Source organism: Electrophorus electricus, chromosome 18, assembly GCF_013358815.1.
Source record: "Electrophorus electricus isolate fEleEle1 chromosome 18, fEleEle1.pri, whole genome shotgun sequence".
In the NCBI taxonomy this organism is placed as follows: Eukaryota; Metazoa; Chordata; class Actinopteri; order Gymnotiformes; family Gymnotidae; genus Electrophorus; species Electrophorus electricus.
The window spans coordinates 11,364,125-11,389,282 of record NC_049552.1 but is presented as its reverse complement, the minus strand read 5'-3'; the positions used below and the strand labels follow the sequence as shown (position 1 = coordinate 11,389,282).

The following is a 25,158-nucleotide window of genomic DNA, read 5'->3' as shown; positions in this document are numbered from 1 at the left end:
TCAGCTCGTTTCTCTGTGTGGGCTTTAAGTGCGTTTAATGCAATGTGCTCTTAGTACTTTCTACAACACCTTCACTTTCTCAGCCACAGAGAGTTTAAAATGCAAAATAAAAACCTCCCATTTTAGTAATCCAGATGATTTATTCATGAGCCAAGCTCTTAGTGGTTCAGATGCTGCAGACGTGTGAGAACTTGCCCCAGTGTGTGACTGGAGGTCACAATATTAGCCGCATACTACCAAAGGCTCTTCACAAGATAGTATAGAAAATATTTATTTGTAAATGTAAACTTAACACACCAGATGATTAAAACAAACAGAAGTGGAGGAAGAGGGTGAGCAGTATAAAATGTTAGGAGATTTTTTTTTATATGAGCACAATACACTAAAGGAGAAAAATTCCCAAACTATTAAAGTTGCTTTTTGACTTTCTCTCCATCAAAGACTCAGGGGATCACATTATTTTTTGCATGTACAAAAAAATGGTCAAAACACACACAATAAAACTGAAAATGTAAGCTTAATCACAACAGATTTACAAATCCAATATCTAAATTAATTTCAAGGCAATTTGCAAAATGTGTCAAAGACCACAATGCAGGATGATACACTTCATCCTTTGCAGGATTGCACAAACAACAAAACACTTGTTACAAATCATTACTTTCAAAAACGGTTATGTCTTAATACATTTATGCAAAGGTTGACACAAAGATGAAATATTCAAATCTTGTACAGACATACACATGAACTGCATGGTCAAAATTAGGTTAGAAAATGGACAATGATTAAAAGAAAAAATTTTTTAGTACTGTATGCTTAAAATATGCAGCCTTTAAGTATTTTTTAAAAAGCTCCTTTAGTCCTTCAATGAAAAAAACATAACTAAGAAACATCCCCTAACGTGCAGGCATGTTACGAGTGGCTACAAGCGTCTACAAATAAGAACACGGTCTCTGCCAAACACATTCACAGACTTTACGCTTGGCTTGTACATGACCTATAACGCTGACAGAACTGCAGGAAGGCATTGGCTGCATGAAGAGAGAGCTCCTGGATGGAGGTCGATTTACTGGGACCTCAAGGTCCATGTGAGCACACATACATAGGGGCTAAATTCACGAAAGCACTTTTGCTGGATCGGTCACATTATTATTATTTTTATACAACATAAACATTTGGACATTAAAAATGCCTTTCATGGTGTGAATGGCTGTAAATAACAGGGTTTGGTTTGGCCCCAAGGAGGAGAAAGTTCTGGCTTTGTCCATTGTGTCCTTTTGCTCAAGTGGCCTTGAGCTCAGTGCTTCCATTAGCACTGTTCCACCTTGTCATTGGTGCAACTCATCCTGCCATTGCTTGCTTATTTCCTGCAGTAGAGTGCTTAGGATGCAGTGACGGCATGAGGACACTGCTCAGCTGCTGAAAAGGACAAGCAATGACACTAAACTGTCAAGCCAAGAGAAGTTGCCAGAGCACAATCACAGGCCGATTTGAACAATACGCCACGAACGACTACACAAAATGTTTGACAGAAAGCAGCAATGGAAATGAGGAAGCATGCTGTGGTTGAGACCATCTGACAGCAAGAGCAACACGCTCCATGTGGGGCGGCTGAGGGTGGTACTGTAACTCCACAGGTGCTGCGCTGTCTGCTGGTGAACATGGTGCTACAGCACTTAGCTACAGTAGCCAAACAATTAGTTTGCTGCTCTGACAAGTGATAGCACCTCGTCCTAACAGGCTTGGAGGAATACTGTCAGATTCTGTACACAGTGGTTTTTTTTTCTTCTCACGTGCAGATAAGGCCTAAGAAGGTGGGGTAAAGGTGGATGTGGTGTGGTGGGGTGGGGTTTAAATGCATTGCACCGAGTCCATGATGGCTACAGTTTAAACAGGCACGAAATCTTTAAAAAAAAAGAAAGAAAATCTGCACAAGAGCTGTTTGCCTGTACACTACAAGTTGCATCGATCTAGTAAAGTGAATTCAGTCTACAGGCTTCAGCTACAGCTTAAATTCAATTGCAGTTTGCACTGTCACGCTTGATGTTCTTGCTTGCTAGCTGTTGGGAAAAAAAAGTCCAAATAACAAATTACAAAGCCAAATAAAATTCCAGCATGTGGTCTTTGTTCTCCTAGGTCATAGTGTTAATCGTAACTTAGAAATAATGAGAACAATTTACCAGTGCTACTGCAAGTGGTCAGTGGTAATGCTGTTGTTAGAATAGCTTTAAAGCTAGAGCTATTATGATTATAATAGCTCATAACCAGGGCTCCTCAAATTCAGATTCTTAGTACCGTGTACAACTTTGTATTTAAAATTATGGTTAAGTTTCCCTCTAAATTGGTACTCTGCTTTTTCTATACAATTTTGCATGATTTTTCTGGTCTTTTAATATGTTCCTACCATTCCCTCCTAATTATGTGACCCACTGAATTCAGACTGAAAGGGAACTTCAGGTTCATGCAAATGGTTGCCCTTCAACACAGCCGAGATAAACTTAAAAGCGGGATTGCAAACACATCTAAAATAATGCAGACCCAATGTAACATTCTTCTGTTGTTTGGAGGGTTAACCATCTGATTCAAAGCTGCTACTGATTGATGATGATATTCCTTTTGGTGTAGCTTGTCCTTTAACTGAAAGTTTTCCTGCTTTGTCCACAGCCACAGGTAGCGAACAATGAAAGATTCAATACCTCCAGACCATAGCCTAGTGCAGTCTACATACTACACACTGTAGGAACACTCATATTTGTGCTAATGAGCAAGGGATGTCCAATAAACATGCAATATCGCACCAGGAGAGGGCACTGGTTCCATCCTGAAGATACTAGCAACTCTCTTGTTAAAGACAGTGCACACGACCCACTGCACTTACATAAGCTGCATTGGTGATCAGTATGTAAAGGGATTGGGATGATTGTTCTGGCCTTGGCCTGGTTACTTGTTTGTGCAAAACGATAGGGAGTGGGTGGGCCAAAGTGGCCTAAGTGCTCGGATCTTTCCAGACAAAGCATTGGTGTTCCGCTGGTCATGACAGCTGCCATTCAGGGTAGAAAAACTTGATGAGGTGGGTCTTGGCCCACTTGGCGAAAACGGCCTTCTCCGTTATGAAACGATGACCGCCGTAGGGGGCACTCTCATGCAGGAGGTATTCGGCACATTCATCACGGCTCCCGGCTTCATAGTAGTGGTACGGCACCTTCCTGTAACCTTCCGACCTGGAGGTGGTGATTGTGGAGGGAGAGGGGATGATGCAAAGAGAAACAGAAAATATTTTGCATCAGTACATAATGATTCCTTCCTCATTTTAAGGTCAAACTCTGTGTTTTACTGTTAAATTATTCTGCATTAGACCCTGACTGCTTTGAACGGGCAGGGCGGATATGCTGTCCTGCCGAGTCGCAGCACCTCCAGATGCTTATTTGGCTCTCCCATACCTCGGCAGGCATGCCAAGTCCAGTCCTGCAGTGTAACAAATGAATTCAATTTCACCACCCCCCACTCCATCTCACGGCACCTGTTGAATTTCAATTATGGAGAAACCAGTGGGGTCAATTGCCACGATGGCTCAGCACATCATGTTAAAACGGATTCTTTCCTGCTGCACCGTCTTGCATCGAAATGATCGTGCTTTGGCTGACAGCTTGCCCACTGATTCAACCTATGCTGGTTGCTGAGATTTGCTATAAAATGTCTCATTGTTTTGGTGCAGCCATTAACAACAGAGAGGATAATGGCTATTTAAAGGAATGCAAAGCAAACCATCTCTTTCTTTGATTACCAGCACTGTTTACACCCCCCTGAATATAGAACCCAGGTAGAGATTTTCAGAGATTTTGATGTTGAACAGAATTCACAGGGCAGGTTATGGCAGGTTGTGGTAAATGAGTAAATGCAGTAGAGGGGAATGAGATCAGTAAAAATAACTCCCCAACATCAGCCAACAAGGGAAAACATTATGAGCACATTAAGGGCCAAAGAGATAGAAAATAAGCACATATCTTGCTTTATAAAGAATTATTGCCTCATTATTTTTCCAAATGAAGTCATCCGCTGCTGTGTGGAACTGTTTTGACATTCTAATTACACAGTAAGCCAGCAACTAAAAACACTTGGTACAGCAGCTTGGTTAAGTGTCTCTAACTTCACTAGCTCAAGGCTAGTGACTGTGTCCATGGTTTCTTTTTCAATACAATATATTCCCGGCCCTGTTCTGGGGTTTTCATGGTTAAGGTAAAGAGATGGATAAAGGAAACTTATGTTATATCAGTGTAAAAGCGTTTGTGAGTCACAGCGAAGAGAAGTAGGCTTTACCTGCAGTAAGTGTTGTTGATCATTCCATACACCCTGATCTCCTTGCATACGTCCATGGCCAGAATGAGTGTGAACCAGCCGGTGCTCAGGTATGACCCTGACTGGATCCTGTCAACAAAGAAATCCAAGTCAGCTACGTTTGGAAGGCCCTGATTCTTAGAGCCCACTCGTGGTGAGCCACACTCAGTGGAGCGAGAATGGTTCAGGACATGTCAGGACGGTTCAGGACATTTTAGGATAGCATGCATGAAGCTCAATGCCCAACCCGTCAAAGTGTCACTGGGTGTCAGTGGTGGCCGTGTGATTGCAAGTGCCCGGACTTTTATTGCAGAGGTTAACAGCAGCATAGAGGGCACTCTGAGACACACAACAACCTTAGTAAACATAGGTTGTAAGAAGCTGACAGAAACCGAGAGGCGTTCTGGTAAAATATAACTGATATAGACCCACACATGCTTTACATTTGCATGAAGAGTCACCAGTCCTTTTCTGCAATGTTTCAATGTGAACAGCTTGCCCATTTTTAGAAGTGATTGCATCTGAAAGTTTTCTTTCTTTCTTTACAAAGGCAGTGGTCACGAGCAACAGTCCTATGCAGCAGTTATAATGATGAGCTGATAACGATCTCTCTGAAACAAAACATGCTTCGTCTGACCAGCCTGAGAGCCCTTCAGCAAGTGAGAGCAACTGACACAGACACAAGCAGAACACCCTCCGCCTCTTTCCCAGGAAATAAACAGTATCTGAGAAATGAACTCTTGACAATTGGAGCAGCACACAAAGTAAACAGCGTACCACGCATGACGCTCGCCTCCACGGCTTCACCTGCCGGGCCCTTAGTGGCTGGGCATGCATCCCGTCGGAGCCTCTTGTACTCTTATTCCCCACGCAACCTTGAGCGTGTGCGCTCGCCACTCTGCATCCCCATGCCCAAGTTGCCAGTTATCCAGGCAGACTGGCGCTTGTGTGCCCGTTTTGTGGCAGCGACGGGGACCACGGCGAAATCCATTTTGCGCTGGCTTTGTGCAGAGTGGAGCAGACTGGCTTTAAAGCTCACACGTTAAATCCGTCCCTCCTCCCCTACTTGCAGCTGCAGCCACTCTGGCTCACTAAATTGCTGTCGGGGAGGAGTTGCGGAGGCATTGTTCAGTGTTAAAGTGCTGTGCGATTTGCCTGAGGGAACACAATACCGTTTTAATGACCGATCCTCCTGCAGCCGCGATGGTTTCAAAGCATTGATTTTAGAGCAAAGGGAAAAAGAGGCTGAACCTCGACCCGGCTGTATCTCAGGAAATGGCTCATTTTCTTCTGTTTCACCACAAAGCAGCTTTAGCTTAACCTGTGTGACATCTCGGTCATTTGATATATTTAAGTCTCAACATACTGGGCGGAGAGCACATTTTGCTTAATTTAATCATGTGACCACACAAACATCAGTGGATGAAATATTACATACTGGCAGGAAGTGGGAGATTCCTGTCAATGACCATGTGATTCAAATCTGCATCTCAGTGACAAGGTTTACTTAAGCACTTGCCAATTAGTATACTTTTAATGGGAACATCGTCTCACGGATGCCATTTGACGACTACAGTAGAAACGGAAATTCATCACTGCTAAGCTTAATAGGCATGACTAACAGAACTTTTACGATTTCTTGCTGAAGGCATAAAACAGCCCCCCTGTGGGACGGACATGCTATAGTGTTCGAGCCTGGGGAAATGGTTCTACTCGCTACCACTCTTAAGCGGGCCAAACCAATTTATTTTAATGATGCTGCAAAGTGTGGCCATTATTACCTGACACATTAGAGCGGGTGAAGTGCTCCTCCCAGCTACAGTTGTGTTTACTCCCATTCCGGTGAAATCTATTAATAACCCACAGGGCGATCGGCAGCCACCGGTCACTGGCGGGCCATTTATTACTGTAGCAACTCTGTTCTTCACTGGAGATCCAGCCAGGTCAGCAGAGTCCCATTCACTGAAGCCCATCGGCTAATTGCTAATGGCACTGTTTTTCTTTTCCCAAGTTTCCTGTCAGCTCGCTGTATAAGCGCAGTGGCTCAGGCCAGCTGAGAACAAGGCTCTCATAACTTGTCATAGTCTTCAACAGGAGAATTAGCACAACCATGCCACAAACTATCTTTTTTGCTGTATTTTTACATTGTTCTTGGGATTTGGTGCGTTTTGACCAAGTGAAATGTGTACAGTATTAATAACTTTAAAATGTGTCAGGTGCACTCTATTTACCAATTGGAAGAAGTAACTATGAAATACTGCAATGCTGACAGAAATATGTCCATCAAAAAGTTATAGAATTATATAACAATAATTATATAATACATTTATATAAAATTATCTAAATTATATAATAGTTATTATTCAAGTTATGCAATGGTAAAGGGTAAGGCTGAGTCTTAAGTCTTCTCTGCAGACTCCCTGAAATTCATATTAAAGCCAATGAAATTTTTCTCATTCTCTAGAATAAAAGAAAAACAATGTGATATTAGTTTGAAATCAATTCTATGACTGAAGCATTTCTGACTATCTTCCAGCCACAGTCAAAGGGCCTTTCTCCATCCAGAGGCCAGCATGTTCTTCTGACAAGCCTCACAGCATGGATGGAGTGCCAACCACAAGCTCAGCCCCTGTGCTGAAGAGGATGGGATGAAACGAAATGCCCAAGAAGGGGTAATCAAGAGAAGGTAGAGACATGTCAGTCTCCTGCTCGTTTGGATTCCTTGCAGCATGCTTCCTGGGCACAAATATTCATTAATCTGCAAAGAGCCAAAGCCTTATGTCATGATCTTTATCAACTCCGACTGACAGCGTGTCACGGATTTTACCTGTCTCCCTTTCATGGTAGGAAATAAACTTCCCAGCATTGGCATGGTCTTTGTTGTAACCAAGAGGCTTATACGCTTTGGCACCAGGAGATGGATTTGCAAAGAAGATATGTATCATACAGTGATCCGGATTTTGGCTGACATTTAGGTTTGATACTGAGTTTAACGGAGGTGAAAACTGAAAATACCATTGCTTAGTCTTAACTTCCCAGCCCCCCCATCACTTATGCCCACTGAGCTGCCAAGCTTTTGTGTCAGTTATTTCAGTGGACTAAAGCCTTGTAGAAAGAAGAATAATTAGGTCCAAACTATCAGAATCGGCATCACTCTTCCTCTTCATTTTGCTAATTGAGTTCATATTTTTGTATTTGACTGAATATCTGAACAAGAAAAATGGCACATGGAAAAAAGCTTTCACACAAAAAGTTTCCTTGGCCATATGCACAACTAATTTTCAAGGCCACAGAAATGTTCTCATTTGTTATTTTATTATTTTATCATCTTTTCATATACTGTTAAAATGCATGAAAAGGAATGTGGAGAGTTTGGCTCTGAAAACTAAAACAACTGGTGCACGGACTACATGAAAATAGTCAAGGTCAGGTCAGGGCTATGGGCTGTTTTAGCACTTCTAGGTTTTATTATAAAAGGAGACAAAAGACCTTTACTATTTCCACTCCTGATAAGGTGAAAGACATAGCTCCATTCACTGTCAAGCTAGGAGTGTTAGATGGTTTGCATGGTTTGAATTCAGAATATCTGCCTATTACTGACACTCAAAAAATACTGCCTTAATGAAAAAATACTGTGCAAACATTTGAATGAAATATCATTGAAAAAATAAGAAAAATATCAAATATTACCAAGAAATCAAATAAGGTTTTACAAAAAAAGGAAATCTTTTGGAAGTATTCACTTAGAAACAAAGATTCAAGTAGAAGAAATGGGAACATGAATCAGACCTCTTTAGTTGTGTAAAGCCAATAATTTATACCAAAGCAAAAAGCACATTGTTCCAACTAATATTTAATACCCAGTGGTTCAAGATCAGTAGCAGGTAAAAAATTGGATGTTGGATGTCATTGAGGACTGCCAAAGATTAAAAATAAATAAATAAAGAGGGGGAGGAAATCGCACAAAATCCAAAATCACTTCAACATCTGGGATTCTGTTCACACATCTCCTAAGTAGTGCCTCCCTAAAGGGTATCAACTTACCGCAAATACCAATAGCATACAAAAAATGGAACCATATGAGTGTCTCGTTGCCTGGCTACATGGGCTTCCCTCTTTTTCTCATTCCACTATTCTCTGCTCGTATGGCGCTCATGCACTGAAGGTCTTTCATCCTCTTGAGGTGTTGATTTACCAGAACTGCAGAAAGAATGCAAAACTGTCAAATAGCCTCCGAGGTTAATAAGAGGTCCCAGCTGCCAAAGACTGAACCAGGTTTACACTCATCCAGCTGTAATTATTGCACCAGCTAAAAATGAAACAATAGATTTTCTAAGAACACAAACATTGAATTATGCACCAGATAGGTACTTCAATGCAGCTGAGAATATATGTATAAAATCTCTTTTTTTAATGCGGAATGATCAGTGTGGCTCAAAGCCAGGACATAAACACACCTCACAACTCGTCTGAAACTGTTCAGACCGAAACCGTTAAAAAAAACTAAAACAAAGTTGCTGCAATCCTGAATCTAAATCCCAGTGCAACACTTGGCATGTAGTACATAATCAAAGGCAAAGTGAATGACAATCCTGTTTGCATGCCATGGTATTTTTAAAATATTTTTATCCATGGAAACTGAAAGGAATACTATTCTCTGCCTTGTGTTTGTATTTGAAATACCATACAAAGAAGAAAATGACAGGCTGTGCAGTGAGAATGAGCTCTGTGGTAAATATGAACTGGGATAAGAATATATTCAACTCAAACAAGATGATCCAGTCTGATACCAAAACATAGCACTTCCACCTTAAAAAAAGCACTTAAACCTTACATCTACAACAGACGTCACATCACTTTAGTGCAGGATTATAAAAGGAAAAAGGAGAGGAGTACCCTGTTATTGAGGTGTAATACAATTTAGAGCCTTAATTCATAAAATAAATGGCATGCATAAAAGATATGCTTAAGTAAGGACATTACACTGCAAACGAGCATGACCATTCGCAAAAGAAATGAAGCATAGCCAGGCAGTTACCCAAGTTTTTTACAATCTTGGCAAAAAAATTAATTTGATTTTAAATCAGTGTGCACTAGAAAAGGCATGTCCCATACACCATTACACTGACTTTTCACAACAGACAGGACAATCCACCTTTTACCTGTGCAATTCTCTGAGGCAGCTAATTACCTAGTTCAGCTGTTTCTGAATGGAGTTTGCAGGTGCGATGGATGCAAGGTAGTCAGTCATCTGCAGCCAAGCCCTGCCAAACCTCAAGGCTCCGATCAGTACTACCCCACAATGGATGTTTTTTAAAACCGAACTTTGTTTGTATTCTCTGATCAGAGGCTGGTACAGTTTACAGTTGAACATTTATATCTCCACATTTAATCATGGTGAAATCCTTATTTCTATCATAAATGCGTAATAATTACATTTTGAGCAATATACACTCACAAGCCTAATAAAGTGGCCAGTGAGTGCAGGTACAAGTTAGGTGTTTTGAATGAAGTATGTGGTAAGTGTAGCCTTTTCAGCTGATCTAAGGACAGCTTTCCCAGTTTCTGATATAACCATCAAGCCATTGGAAACCTTTGAAAACTGATCTAAAAGCTGTGCTTATTTCTGTTGCGATATCTAACTCTTCCTTTGCTCCAAACGGATATTAAATACTTTACAGTTCCATAGACATCAGCTGCCTTTTTATGTTAGCTCATTATAAACGCTTAGAATCTTCTCCAAAGAATGTATGTCTCGGATTGAAGAATGTTCTCAGAAGCGAAAGCAAGAGGTGAATTCATTACTCAAGCAGACGGCACCTGGGCTCCTTTCTGTGGGCAGCCGCATTAGTAGTCACAGTCAACGAAGGTACCTGTCTCTCTGGGCACCATTTTAACCAATGGGAACCATGGCAGGCGTCGCATTCGGGCCGCATTTCAGTGGTATTATATGTTCTAACTTCAAGTAAGCTGCATGATGTTTGTTTACTCACAGTGGCCCAGTAGCTTGTCAGGTAGCTTGACAGACTGCATCCTGAAATAGCAGCAGCTACCTTTCTGCTCTCGATCCTGCCGTGGTAACTGATCGAGACCGACTAACACGGCTAGCTAGCCGGCGAGTTACATGCTCTGCCTGTCAGGTTGCGTTTACATTAGTTAGCTAAATTGAACTGCAAAATTCTGCACGATAAATACACAAATAAAACATTTAATCAAAGCAATAAGGAAATTTTAGAAACAGAACAGGCACTTAGAGTAAGCATGTTTTTCAAATTTTCATGGTTTCTCATGCGGTGAACAGAATAAAGGCATTACCCTTGCCGAGAAAGATACACATGACGCTGCCTTCAAACTTTTGCCAAAATAAGGTACCTAAGAAGACAGTTGTTTCATGCTCCTTTTCGACGGCCTTTATCTCGGGAGCACGAAAACGCTGCCTAGAAAAGATGCCTGTGTAAGCGGCTGCTTTCTGAATCGAGCGCGTCGTGTGTGGCTCAGCGAGCAATCCTGTCTGTATTCACTCTTTCTGAGTTTGTTTTTTTTTATACTTGGCTCCTTATGGTGTTCGGCAGAGCTCCATTTGGAACCCTCCACGTCTGCGCACACTGTGTATTTAGGCAGATTAATTTCAGCCAAACAGTCAGTTGATCTAATTACACCTAATCACATTTGTCATATTATATTAAATGACATGCAGGTGCAATCCTCTCTGGTGTGGGCAGTGGGCCTGGTTAAATTAGTCATGAAGGAAGTCTTCTGAACAGGCCACCCTTTGGGCAAAAGCCACTGCTGTGCACTGAAAGCCTTAAGTGACTGTCTCAAGCATCTTTCACATAGCATCTTAAAAGACCTCTAGAATTAAGGCATTGTTTATTTTAATGTTCCAGTTTGTTTCAAAGTAAGGCATAGCATCAAGGCAAAAGTAAGTTTGTTTGAGGACTAACCTTAACCCCAACTCCACCCTCATGCCTGGCTGTTACGGAGCTTATGTCTTGTAAAACAGAAATGAGCAAGCCAACTGAAATATAATTTTGAGTTATATTCCCATTATGTAACATACACGTTTGACATCTAATTACTATGTAAAGTAATCAGTCTTTTTATGAGAACCCATATAATTAAAACACGCCATTGTTAAGTGGTAATTACAATGTTATACACATGCAGCTAACATGTAATAACTTGTAATAAAGTAACTAGTAGAGAAACCGTTACCTGACAGAGAGACAGAGCCCTGGCTATCAATAGCGATATCTACAGTGACTTAACACTTTCTTGGGATGTGGCAGCCGAGAGGGTCAGCTGGGCTGGTGGAACCGCATGGTAATGTGACAACATGATTTAAGACCGCTGTCCACTGCTATCTGCACACAGTTTACTGTGCTGCCCCCCCCCCCCCCCCCCCCCACACACACACGCACGCACATGCGGCTTAAGATGCTTTTCTTGGCCTGTCCTCAATGGTACAGGGGAAAAAGAGGATGTATAGCCTCAACAGGAGAAGGAGGGGAAAAAAGGAAAAGGGGCTCAGGGTGAGACAGATGAATGAAAGGAAAGAAAACAGACAGGTGGAGCACAGCAGAGGCAGTGATACAGAAGCAAAGGAAGCTGCTAAACTGACACAGAAGCAGGAGGCAGACAGAGGGTGACGGACTAAATTACTCGTGTAAACTGCTCACCATTTTACAAGGAACCCCACCATGTTCGCAGATTCCGATGTGTAAAACCAGCAACAGTCAGTTCATCAGGGACCCTTTCAGAAATCTGATTAGGCACAGCGCGCCCCGCATCGAGTCAGGCGCTGGTTAAATCGGCGCTACTGCCGTTCGCCTCGTTTGGCACACGGAGCAATGACGGTAATTAAAGTTGTCTGCAGTTTATCGCATCACCAGATGGGCACGCGGATTAGATCTCAGCCTCGGCTGCTCTCACAGAAACAGACTTGCAGGCAGACATGGGACGACATCATAACGAGGGAGTAACGTATGGCAACCATGCCCCCACATGGAGTTACACTCTCCACATTCACTGTGCCTGAGTTCCAATGTCAGGCCATGTTTCAGAAAATTTGAGCTGGCACAAAGATGACAAGGAGATGCTATGGATGACACAATGGCCTAACAATCGCATGATTGTAAATTCATATAGTAGTTATTTACACAAACCTATAAAGAAAGGAAACCTATAAAGCTGTTAGGGTTAAGGCTTGGTATAAATGTAGTCATCACAGATTCCATATGGTCCTTCAAGAGGATTGCTATAAACCGTGTGTTGTCTGGTAACCATTTCATAGACTATGCATCATGTATTTTTCAGGCACATCTCTTTCCTCTTAGATATTGAACCTAATAACTGAATTAATTAGATATTGACTAGCCATGGGTTTCTGTTTCATTTAACTGTTTCATTCACACTTACTCCACCTGTCTGCAAGGCTATTCTCTGTATTTCACATGGACCCATGTAGGTCTGTCAAGCTTTCCCCCTTCGGCTTAATGCCATGTGGTTTTGCTTGTTTTCCTTCTGTTCTAGTCTCCGATCTGATCTTTTGTTGTGTATATTTCTTATGAGGCTAGCTGCAGTTGGGGAAAAAAACTGAGCTTGTGGCAAGAGGTTTTGGTCAGAACAAACCTCATAATCTTACCAGAGAGAAGTGTTTTGAAGATGTCATATCCATGGTGTGTGGGGTCAGTCAATATAAATGCAAAGTCAATTTGACTTTGTACCTCTTTTGTACTGTATTTGTACCTCTTGTCATCCTGTTTTGTTTGTCAATTATTTTTCAAACCTCCTGTTAATTCTATGTTTGGCTTTCATGTTTCTGGATATAACTTAGTTCCATTTTGCTTTGGTTTTGTTATGTTCTTGGTGTGATTGTTATCTTCTGAATTTGTTTGTTTGACACCCAGCTGCCCAACCTTGGAATGAAATAAGTTTTATGTTTGTGCATTTGCCCCTGAAAAATGCCGTTGAGCTCAATGTTTGCATCCTGCCTCACCTCAAAGCATGCTACAATGTCACACCGCCAGCCTTTCAGAGGCGACCTTGGGCCAAGGTACATTCTCCATAAAGTCTAACCAGGCTAAACAAAGTGGGCCACAGGCTTCTCTTCCTAGTTTAACCCCTCGTCATACATATCCTAGCACCACCACATCCAGTCAGGTTACAATTGTCTGACGCAGAGAAAAACAGGCACTCTCTGTCCATTCTGCTGCAGATCCACAATGATGGGCCACACCAGGGCCCACCAGATGGAAACAGAGAACATGCCAAATGCTCAGTCAGCCTTCACAGCACTGACATGACTCCCAAACTTTGATCAGCTAACTGCCGGATTCAGGAGGAGAGCAGAAATACAATGTGATGAAGCAAAGCCAGTGTCTGGACTCACAGTCATTTTAAATACATTTCAAAGGTCAAGTAATTAAAGACCAAATGATGTGAGGATGACCAGTGATCTCTTTTTTGGGACTTTGACATTGCATGATTTTTCATGTTTCTCACATGGGACTGGTCAGGGATGTAACACCCATCTTGAATCTGTTCTAAGCCATCATCCAGGACTGGCTTTGATATCTGACATATTTTTCACTGTAAGCCCTTCATTAAAATAAAAAGCAGCAACAGCTATTATATTGTTTAAACCTTTATACTGGTTTTTAAATTTTCTATTACTTCAAGTTAGGTTTATGTGCAACTTATGCCACAGATTCAAGAGAAATGAGTTAGAGAAGGGTCACACCATTGCATCTAATTAGTAATTGGTAATCTGAGTCTGTTGTGGTTTGTATGGAGCCATATCATGGATGATGCCCCAAATTCAGAAGGGTGCTGCGATTAGACACTGATTACAATGATCTGAACGTGAATACTGCACTGTTCTAGCCTGAAATGCAATGATGTGCACTGTGCTTTGTTTTCACACATTTCACAGCAGCGCAGTGGAATGCTATATAGTTGTGAGCTGATTGCTCTTCAAAGTGGTTTGCATTCAGTTCTGACAGAAATTCAGCATTTTATTCATTAAACACAATACACTGGGCTTATGTATCGTTTTCTGTTAAGAGATTAAGCAATGTTAAATCAATGCAATGGATCTTTTGCTTTTAATTTTGGTTTTCCACATGTCACTTCTTAAATGCAGTCTCTTGTGTGCATTGTATTTCAATGTGGCATATATATTTGACATGGAAAGCAATACAGTTGTACCTCAGTTACATTTCAAGATGGATTGCATTCAATTCTCACATAAATTCAGCATTGTTTTTTATGCAATGCTTTCTAAATGCATTCTGTAACTTTTCATTCTGGTACTTTCTGCACATTGCTATTGAAATGTAATGTTGTAGGTGCATTGCATTTCATGTTTTTCCACTGTTGTGACTGCATTTCAATTCGGCACGATTTCTTCTCCATGGAAGACATGTCTGTCCTTAAGCAAAAATCACTGGAATGCCAGCAGTCAATCAATTCTAAACAGCCGTAAAACAGCCGTAAAACAGCGTTCAAATAATTACTAAAAATTAATTACTAAAACTGATTTCTAAATGGCTGATTTCTAGAGATTCTCACAATGAATTCCTCCAGAATTGTTGTAGAATGTGACATTTACCTTTTTTTCTAGAAATTAGCACGCAATTGTAGGTTGGCTCTGAGCCAAAAAAGCCCCTGCCTCATCCCATCACTTCCAGAACTGCTCCCAGCAAACACACAGCCTGGCCGACAGGTGCAATTTGGTGTGACTTCAACATGACAGGTGGAACGCGTCCTCTCTCACTCAGCTGGAGGAGGCTTAAATTCCTCCTCTGACTGCACCTCTTTCAAGCATTGCCGCGGAGAGCGCCTTTCGGAAGACAGAGCCTGGTGACAGAGCGACACCGATGAGTTATTCCATCCAGAGCACCACGAACAATGCACACAGAAGGAGCATACACGTTCCACCAGGTAACATATAAAACTAGATTTATACGTGTAGGACGAGTTGATCGCTTTATCTTTGCTGCCAAAAATGAGTCTCTCTTATACTTCCATAACCCTGCTCATGTTTAAGACATCTATCCATACAAACACACACCTCAAATATATTTACAACTAAAGCTGTATGCCGTCATTTCAGGTTATATCAAAGGCATTTGCTCTGCTGACAGCTCATCACTGCATGCTCCCGTCACGGACAGTGACTTTAAGTGCAGCAGAACCTAAAATGGGCTTCAAAGGAGAGGCTTTGCCGCCAACTGGTCGCCCACACACCAGCCTATTCTATTAAAGCTGATTTATCACCAACATTACACACACATCTGCTCTTGGGCAGGCGTGTGCACATACCCACCCACCCACACACACCCACACACACACACACCCATAAACTGTCTCGTCAAACTAGAGTAAATGCCAACGTCCCTGGCAGAATAAACTGCTACACACTGCGGCCAGTGCTGCTCTCTGCGTGTTTTATTTTCATGGGAGAAGCTGATGTTGGATAAGGATTAATCACTTCTGCTTCTTTAAGCATACCCGTTATCTGGGCTGTAGCGCAGCCAGGCCTATTATTTATTATCTTTTAAAGCAACACCTATTGTTCTCTTTGGAAATCAGTGAAGTAAGCCAGGCCTTGCTGAGAAATTGGACCATATTTTGACCAGTTTGACATGCTCGGAGGTGTCACGCCATGTCCTGATGTGCACTGGGGGGGGGGGGGGGGCACATGCGCTAATGTCTTTGCCATACATACACAAGGCTCATTAGCACACAGCTAGTGTGCCCCAGAGCTCAGATAACCTTGAGCCTTTATCGATTCTGAGCGACTATATGTGATGAGAGCACAGGAGAGCTTCTTGGGCCGCTATGCTGGAGATTTGAGGCGCTCGCCGCTACAAAGGCGGAGCAAGGGACTCGGAGTCCGAAACAGAGGGAAGACGAGTAGCTCTTCGGAATTAGTAATGATGACAAGCCCACTATGCTCAGATGGATGATAGCAGACACGATGTTTCTAACCTCCTCCATCAGAAATCCGACTTTCACGGTTAGAAGGACCGTGTCAAACGCAACGGCAATGCTCTAGCATGTCCAGTAGAGGGTGACAGAGGGCATGAACTGCATACTAATAAGGTACCAAAGTCAGTTCCATTTCATCTTTCAGATTCAAATGTTTTGCATGTGGAAAATACACATAACTAGTAAAATAGTGTGTGTTGTCATGTCATGTCCTCTGACAACCAACAAAGCCATGACCCAGGAGACAGTGGATTTCTCAGGGACAAATCTGTGAGAAAAGTATAACCTTTCTTCTTCTAATTTTCTCTCTCTCACCTGTCCTTGCCCGTCTCTTTCTTGAACATCGTGTCGCAGTAGTTCATGCGCTCCTCCGTGGTGATGTAGATGCGGGCGTGCGGGTAGTTCTCGGCCGCCTGCCGCAGCATGTTGTAGACGACGCCCTTGCCGTCGCCACGCATGTTGCGGAGAGGACCCCACACCACATACGCCGTCTCGTTGCCGCGGCGGCCGAAGAAGTGCTGCGGCTTCTGCACCAGCAGCGGCACGCTGGTGTGCGAGACCACGCGCAGGTCCGTGCGGCTGCCCACATCGCGCTCGAAGCCGCGTATCGGCGCATTATTCATGCGCCACACGCAGGAGGCGTGGTCGATCTCGGGTGCTGCCTCCCGGCCCAAAATCTGGCCTGAGCTGGACACCACACTGCACACGTCACACTGCAGCTTCAGAGGCTTAGGGGCAGAGGGACAGAGAGAGTTGGAAAGAAAGGCAGAAGAGAGAAAGAGACAGGTGGGAATACTAAGATCATTTTCATAAAATGGCTGAAAATTCATACAAATTACCCAACACACACACGTGTGTGTGTGTGTGTGTGTGTGTGTGTGTGTGTGAATTTTAAATAGACTTTGCCCTTATTATCAAGCAAGTACAGCATTACCATTTCTGTGAACATTTCAGTGGTTGTATTTAATCAAACATGAGCTATTAAGAAGCACTTTCAATCACGTGATACAATTACATATTTGACAGTAATACCTACCAGTGTGATACAGGATTCTTTAAAAACAAAAGATAATACACATTTTCTTTGCTACTTTAGTACAATTACTTTTCAGTATTACTTACATTTGTCATACATTAGTGCCCAAACTGTCTCTCTCTCTCACTCACACACACACACACACACACACACACACACACACACACACACACACACACACACACACACACATACACACATACATAGATACTTTATCAAAAGCCTTGGTGACAGCATTTTGTTTTGCAAGACCCAAAGACAGCTGTGTTATCAGCTTGGACATGACTTGCCGGATTTTGAAAGAATCTTAAACAATTAGCTTGCTAAGCTCCACTAAAGAAAAGAAAATCCCCCACAAAAGAAAAAAGGAAACCCCCAGAAGCCATCTCTTCCAAACAGACACTGAGGCTAATTGGCAGCAGTGAGATGCCTGAACGCCCACATTCTGTGTTAGCAACACAATGAGCTTATGCTAACTGAGCCTTAGTATCATACCTATAACACTGCTCTCTGGATTGAAGCAACCAATGTAGCAAACAGGCACTGAATGCCAGCAGAAAAGCCCTGCTTCCAAATGACTGTTTGTCAGTGCCGCTTGGCTAACCAGTATAACTTGGTTACACACTACCACCAATGAAGCATAATAGAGGCTATCAATATCACAGCCTGCAAATAGATAATAAGTCTTCTCTGTTACACCTCCCCTGTGTCACTTGCTTTAATGCAAATAGCCTTGAATTTGGATAGGTCATGTGAGATACAAAAACATTGCTAGTTGTACAATGAATACATTAATTGTTTTCTTTTTTACAACTTTACACAATCTACGGTGGTATTCGGCTTTACAGAACCGACTAACATGCTTTTTTGTTCCACTGCTCAATGTGACCATTGGAAGTCCACCTCTCAGTTTGTAAACTCTTGATGTCACTGACCCCATGGAGAATTTCTTAACATGATCTTCAGGGCAGGCAGCGAACGAGACAGCACTTGCTTTTAAGCTCCTCACAACAAGCTACTTGGACCTCCAGCCGTCCTGTGGAGAGAGGCGGGTCAGAGGAGAGAGGCGGGCCAGAGGATAGAGGTGAACCAGAGGACAGGCAGATATAGCACTGCAGCCTTGGGAAACCGTTAGCGCCTGCATTAACACATGCTGAGTCCCAGTCTAATCTTCACAGCTCTCTGCACATATTGATCAGCCAGGGCCTGCCTAGACCTCATCATGCCTCCTACATCATCTCGGAGACTGTATGTGTCTGAGTTTGACCTGCCACTAAAAACATCTACTGAATGACAGTAAAGCTCTGATATATTAGGAGATATAAAGGAATATACTGATGTTGTAGGAATATACAGCTGTTGTAAAAGTAGTGTTGTAAAAATAGTGTCGTGATGATAATTCTCTGATGGAACTACCCTGTGGCTGCAAAACAAGACAAGGGGAGAGAACGAAGAGACGGGTGGGAGAACAAAGAACAGCCCCAAGCCACAATCTGCTATTTATGAAAAGTAAAAAAAATCTCAAACAGATATAGAAGGACCTGGTGGAATGTTGTCAGAGTTGAGATATCAGATTTCATATTGAGATTTCAGAGCATGAAGAACAGATGCAAGGAAAAGAAAAGATCATTTTAGAGTTTTAAATGGATAATATTACATGTTTCTTTGCAAATGCTGTAATCAAAAACCCTCCTACAGTAACTTATGGTGGGGTATTTGCAAAACTGAGACTTATAAAAGACTTATAAAAATAGCAACACATGCATATGCTATTAAAAATATCTGATGCAAAACCACTTTACTATATTGTGCATTTAATGCATAGAATTCAAGGAAAGCTTTCAACTGTTTATGCCCAAAACCATCATCATAAAAATACAAACAAACTCCAAATCCGCTTAAAAGATTCTCATCAACAGAGACGTATAAGAATTCCCTTCTATCTGTGGAAGCTTGTCCATTGTCCCCTCCTTGAACAGAGCGTGAATGGATGCTCAGGGGAGAGTTCCAAGGATATGATGCCAGGGCAGTCCATCTCTTCTGTACGCCAGGCAGCTGAAGACCTGGCACATGGCACATGGCACAATGCTGCTCAAGCCTCAAATCTGGACTATTTTGATCTAAAGCTTCAGATACCCCACTTGCCACGCACAAAGAATTGAATTTAATGAGACAAAAGAATGGGATATCCATGCATGGCTAAATACATTGAGTCCTCTATCTGTCCTTTTATCTCGCCCCTGTACACACACACACACGCGCACACACACACAAACACACACACACACACACACACACACACACACACACACATACACAACAGGGAAGGGAAATGTATGAAAATAGTGGTCTAGCCTTGTGCTAGTCAGATGGGAACTGAAGGTTTTTACAGAGATGATGCTACTGAGTGAGATGGACTCTTTGAAGATAAGATTTGCCTGGGCATGTGGCATGCACATGCAGTTTCTGTTTTTCTGCCTCTCACAGGGTGTACACACACCACACACACCTCACACACAGCATCCTTTTGGAACTAAAATTTGTACCTCTGGTGTTTTATCTTTCTCTTTATCACTGCTCTATATTCAGTACACAAGCACACACACACACATACACACACAGTCTCTCACACACATTCACACACGTTCCCTCCCCTAGAAGACCACAGTAACGCTACATCATGAAATCATCTTCAATGCACCAGAGATGATCATCATTAATTTACAACCATTGGGGCTGCACTTCACCTTGAGAATCTTTATGCTAATAAAAACCATTATCCACGAACTGGGAGCGATTAGTACATTTGTTCTTAGTGAAGAGGTCTACTTAAGAGGACCTGCTTCACAGGTTTGCCCAGCCCAATGTTAACATCAGTTCATCTTTCATGCAGTAATAGACCATTCGCGAGTGCAAACCACACCTTTCTGTTATGTTCATAGTATTGCTAAGGACTGCACAAGAGAGATAGGGTTCCAGCTCTGAGAACTTGGTCTGGGGTTTTGGATGGATTCTGTGTGCAGTGGAAGCCTGGATCCCTTGCTTAAGGAACAACCATTTCACTAGAGAAGACATTAGGAGGGTGGGGTGCTTGAAAAAAAACTGGAAGACTAAGGACTGGAGGATGGTGTCTTGAAAGCCCTTTCATATACAAAATCTGGAATGCTGGAATCAGGTTATTCTGTCTAACACATTCAGATCAACATTTGTTTTGCAACTTATTGCAATTTGTGACTAATTTATTATGTCTATAAAGTTTGTAGGCTGATGTTATGATAAACCTGAATTCATGTTCAGGAAATCAGAAAAAAAAATTGGACAATAAACTGGAGGGATGCACAAAAGAACAAAAAGCATCTGGATTCAGAACATGGAGGTGCTATCAAAGGTTAGAAGTTGAAAATGTAAACACCATCCTCTTACCTTGCAATATAGTGGCTTTAGTTTACATTTATTTAGTGTACCCGTTACACTGCTGGAAAGTTTATTAAGTCTCGTCTTCGCAATCTGCCAAATCAGCATTTCAACTCTGGCTCCCGTTCACCCCAACCCCATCCCGGAAAACAGCCAGAAACACTTATGGGTTATATGACAGGTGCGAAAGGGGTTTAGAGCACAGTGGGAAATATCATTCTGTGCTGAAAGCATAAAGTAATGAGGTTTATTTTAATATTGTGGCACAGGACTGTCATTAAGAAATTATGACATATATTTTAGAGAGCAAAGAAGTCCATGACATAAAAGGCAAGACCTGTATGGAATATTTAAAAAATTAAAAAAATAAAAATTTTAAAAGATGGGATTTTGATGTAATAATAGACTGCAATAAAAATATTTATTACACCGACAGATATTTACTATTTAAAAAATATTTACTATACTGTCTATATTATAATAGTTATCTGTTCATATCGACCATAACATCACTTAGTTGACTTAATTAACTAATATCATCTAATTTTTATCTTGCCTTTAGACAGTGGTGCTTCAGTTCTCAATGCAGTTATGCATCATTTCTATGTCAATTCAACTTTGGATTCATTTTCAAAGAAATACTGTCAGTATAAACACACAAGGCACCAGAGAGAATCGCTTCACTCCAGACATTAAGAGTTGGCCAGTGCTCTACATCAAACATATCTACTGCTCGGCACCAGGCCTAACTGAACAAACCAAAGCACCCACTATAAATAATACATAAGACTGAAGTTCCTGGCATGTGAGTGGCGAATCAGAACCATGTTCAAAACCCTTCAACAGTTTCTCAAGCAAGTCTGGTGGCTTACGGCACAGTATATCACTCACATGCACGTAGCTGTGGCCAGCGACTGGCAGAAGACCAGAAGGCTTCCACAACGCTGACTGTTGCAGACTGCTACTCAGACGTGGTGTGAGCGATTACTCACTCCATGAATGCTCGCACCGTGAGTTCTGCGAATGACACCCCTCCTGTTACTTGCTTTAGGCTCCAGTACGTGGAAGGTTAGGTTACTTTTTGGACTTCAAGGCCAGAGATGTGTACTTACCTTGTTTGTCTATCATGTTTATAAAAACAAACCAATAATATAACCAGATGATAGTTCTGATGTTTCAGATACAACAATTTAGAAACATCTTAATAAACTGTACATTAGGGTTTTGTCATAATGTAAATATATTTAAAGCAAAATAAAAATAAAAGGTTTCCATTTTGCTAGCTTATTTATCCATGGCTTTAATACTTTAGTTTGTCTTCTTTTCAGTATCTAGCCCATAGGAATGTGAAGTCCTAAAAATTATATATGACACCAAAACCATAATTCCAGGCCTATCTCCATTTCTGTAATTTGTTCAACAAACATGCCAAACTGCATCAGAATTGCTAAGATCTAACCATTATAGTGCTGTTTCTCCATCTAGGTAGACATTAATTGCTGAAACAATATTCATGATATTTAACTTTAAAAAAGGTTAATCAGGGTACACTAATAGGGCCACTTTTAATTTTCATGTCTTACTCTAGATCCACAGCCAGAAACAAGTATGATGACACCTTATAGCTCTTCTCTTCTAGCAAGAACAATGTTTAATACAATTTAACCAAACATGAGGAATTTTACCACAACATAGGATCAAAACAGCCATACCTTTGGGGATTCTGCATAATGGAGCAAATATGTTTTATTATGAAAATGTGGGAGGTATTTAAGTCAATCTAGCAAAACACTTGGTTAGCACTGTGCTGTGTTTCATAACACGTTGGCTACAATGTGTAATCAAATACAAACTTCATGTCACTTAAGATTGGTTTCCCACACACACATTAAGCCTCTTCCTAAACTAGCAATGATTTCATGAAGAATTTCCATTGGCAATATTATTCAGTACAAGTACAGGACTCATGCGTGCCTGAAAAGAGATTCTTAATTATTACGATTAATTTTATAATCCCTTAGGCCACCTTTCACATAATTTCACATAATTTAAACAGAATTTAAAGTAGATCTGCTTTTCACATGTACAATGCGTTAGCTGTAGAAGCTAACACATGCTCTACAAGGTCTCATAAACTGATTTAACCCCTTTACTGCTTCTTTATATCCAGGTGCTCAGCTGTGTGATTTGGAATGAAGGCAGGTGTGCTCAAAATCAGGATAATTCTCAGTGGATCAGGTGCTGTTGTGATCAAACCTGGGAAAGACTACACAGCAGCACTTCAGAAAAACATGAACAGGGAACATAAGACAAGGCACTTTTGTATGAAATAATGCAAGATGCAGCAAATGATGTATCATTTACAGTAAATGAAAGATATGAAAGAAAAAAGGCCTGAAATATCTTGGTGAACAGTTATTCTGTACATATCTCTCTCTCACTCTCTCTCTCCTTCTCTCTCTCACACACACACATGCACACACACAAACTCTCATGATTTAAATAATTAAATTCCCAGACATCCAATACTCTTTAGATTGTTTTTTCATTTTGATACTGATCATATTCTTCCTATAGCTCTATAGCTGTGATACTGAAATCCAAATAAATGCTTTAGAAAGTTCAAAGGTAAAAAAAAAATGGACGTGAGTAAAAACTAACAATCCAGAGAAAACTGCAAATAACCTGCGAAATAACACCTTACATCCTTGTCAGGACATAGAATTGAATAGGAAATTTAAAGGTACACCAAGGATACATTCCAGTAAAACTGAAATCCTTAAATTGTCAGAAATATGAAAATGATGTAGAAGTGTGAAAATATGGAAAATGTATTTCTTTTCCACAAAAAATAAATAAATATTTGAAGCAACTTCTGATTACAATGTCATGCATACCGTGTGGGAAGATATGAATCTAATAACAAAGCAGTAATATGGAACTTATCAGCAAAATATGGCTGTGTATACACAGCAACAAATGAGAAAAAATAAAGAAATAAAACCAAAATTTCTTACAGTAAACTATCGTTGTACCTCAGACATTATTACAGTGGTGTGAAAAACTGTTTGCCCCTTTCCTGATAGCTTATTTCTTTGCATGTTTGTCACACTTAAATGTTTCAGATCATCAAACAAATGTTAATATTAGACAAAGATAACACAAGTAAACACAAAATGCAGTTTTTCAAGGAAGGTTTTTATTATTAAGGGAAAAGAAAATCCAAACCTACATGGCCCTTAATGAAAAATCGGATTCAATCGGATTCAGGTCAGGACTTTGACTAGGCCACCCCAAAGTCTTCATTTTGTTTTTCTTAAGCCATTCAGAGGTGGAGTTGCAGGTGTGTTTGGATCATTGTCCTGCTGCAGAACCCAAGTGCGCTTCAACTTGAGGTCACAAACAGATGGCCGGACATTCTCCTTCAGGATTTTTTGGTAGACAGCAGAATTCCTGGTTCCATTTACCACAGCAAGTCTTCCAGGTCCTGAAACGGCAAAACAGCCCCAGACCATCACACTACCACCACAATATTTTGCTGTTAGTATGATGTTCCTTTTCTGAAATGCTGTGTTACTTTTACACCAGATGTAATGGGACATACACCTTCCAAAAAATGCAACTTTTGTCTCATCAATCCACAGAGTATTTTCCCAAAAGTCTTGGGGATCATCAAAATGTTTTCTGGCAAAACTGAGACGAGCCTTTATGTTCTTTTTGCTCAGCAGTGGTTTTCGTCTCGGAACTCTTCCATGCAGGCCATTTTTGCCCAGTCTCTTTCTTATGGCGGAGTCATGAACACTGACCTTAACTGAGGCAAGTGAGGCCTGCAGTTCTTTGGATGTTGTTGTGGGGTGTTTTGTGACGTCTTGGATGAGTTGTCGCTGCGCTCTTGGGAGAATTTTGGTCAGCCAGCCACTCCTGGGAAGGTTCACCACTGTTCCATGTTTTTGCCATTTGTGGATAATGGCTCTCACTGTGGTTCACTGGAGTACCAAAGCTTTATAAATGGCTTTATAACCTTTTCCAGACTGATAGATCTCAATTACTTTGTATCTCATTTGTTCCTGAATTTCTTTGGATCGCAGCATGGTGTCTAGCTTTTGAGGATCTTTTGGTCTACTTCACTTTGTAAGGCAGGTCCTATTTAAGTGATTTCTTGATTGAGAACAGGTGTGGCAGTAATCAGGCCTGGGTGTGGCTAGAGAAATTGAATTCAGCTTTCCAAAGATGTGATAGACCACAGTTATTTTATGTTTTAACAGGGGGGGCAATCACTTTTTCACACAGGGCCATATAGGTTTGGATTTTTTTTCCCTTTAATAATAAAAACCTTCATTTAAAAACTACATTTTGTGTTTACTTGTGTTATATTTGTC

The 25,158-nt window shown here is 41.3% G+C and overlaps 1 protein-coding gene across 2 annotated transcripts in view; it reads right to left on the bottom strand.

The window, feature by feature from the left end:
- Positions 1-498: 498 nt before the first annotated feature.
- Positions 499-25,158, bottom strand: part of st6galnac3 (ST6 (alpha-N-acetyl-neuraminyl-2,3-beta-galactosyl-1,3)-N-acetylgalactosaminide alpha-2,6-sialyltransferase 3) — a 49,399-nt gene continuing 24,739 nt past the window's right edge. For both annotated transcript variants that reach the window (XM_026998366.2, XM_026998367.2), the window contains 3 exons: positions 16,645-17,057; positions 4,318-4,425; positions 499-3,221 (listed from right to left, as the gene is read on the bottom strand). In XM_026998366.2, coding sequence (XP_026854167.2) covers positions 3,032-3,221; positions 4,318-4,425; positions 16,645-17,057 — 711 coding nt within the window. In that variant the 3' untranslated portion in view covers positions 499-3,031. The remainder of the gene's footprint in view (positions 3,222-4,317; positions 4,426-16,644; positions 17,058-25,158) is intronic.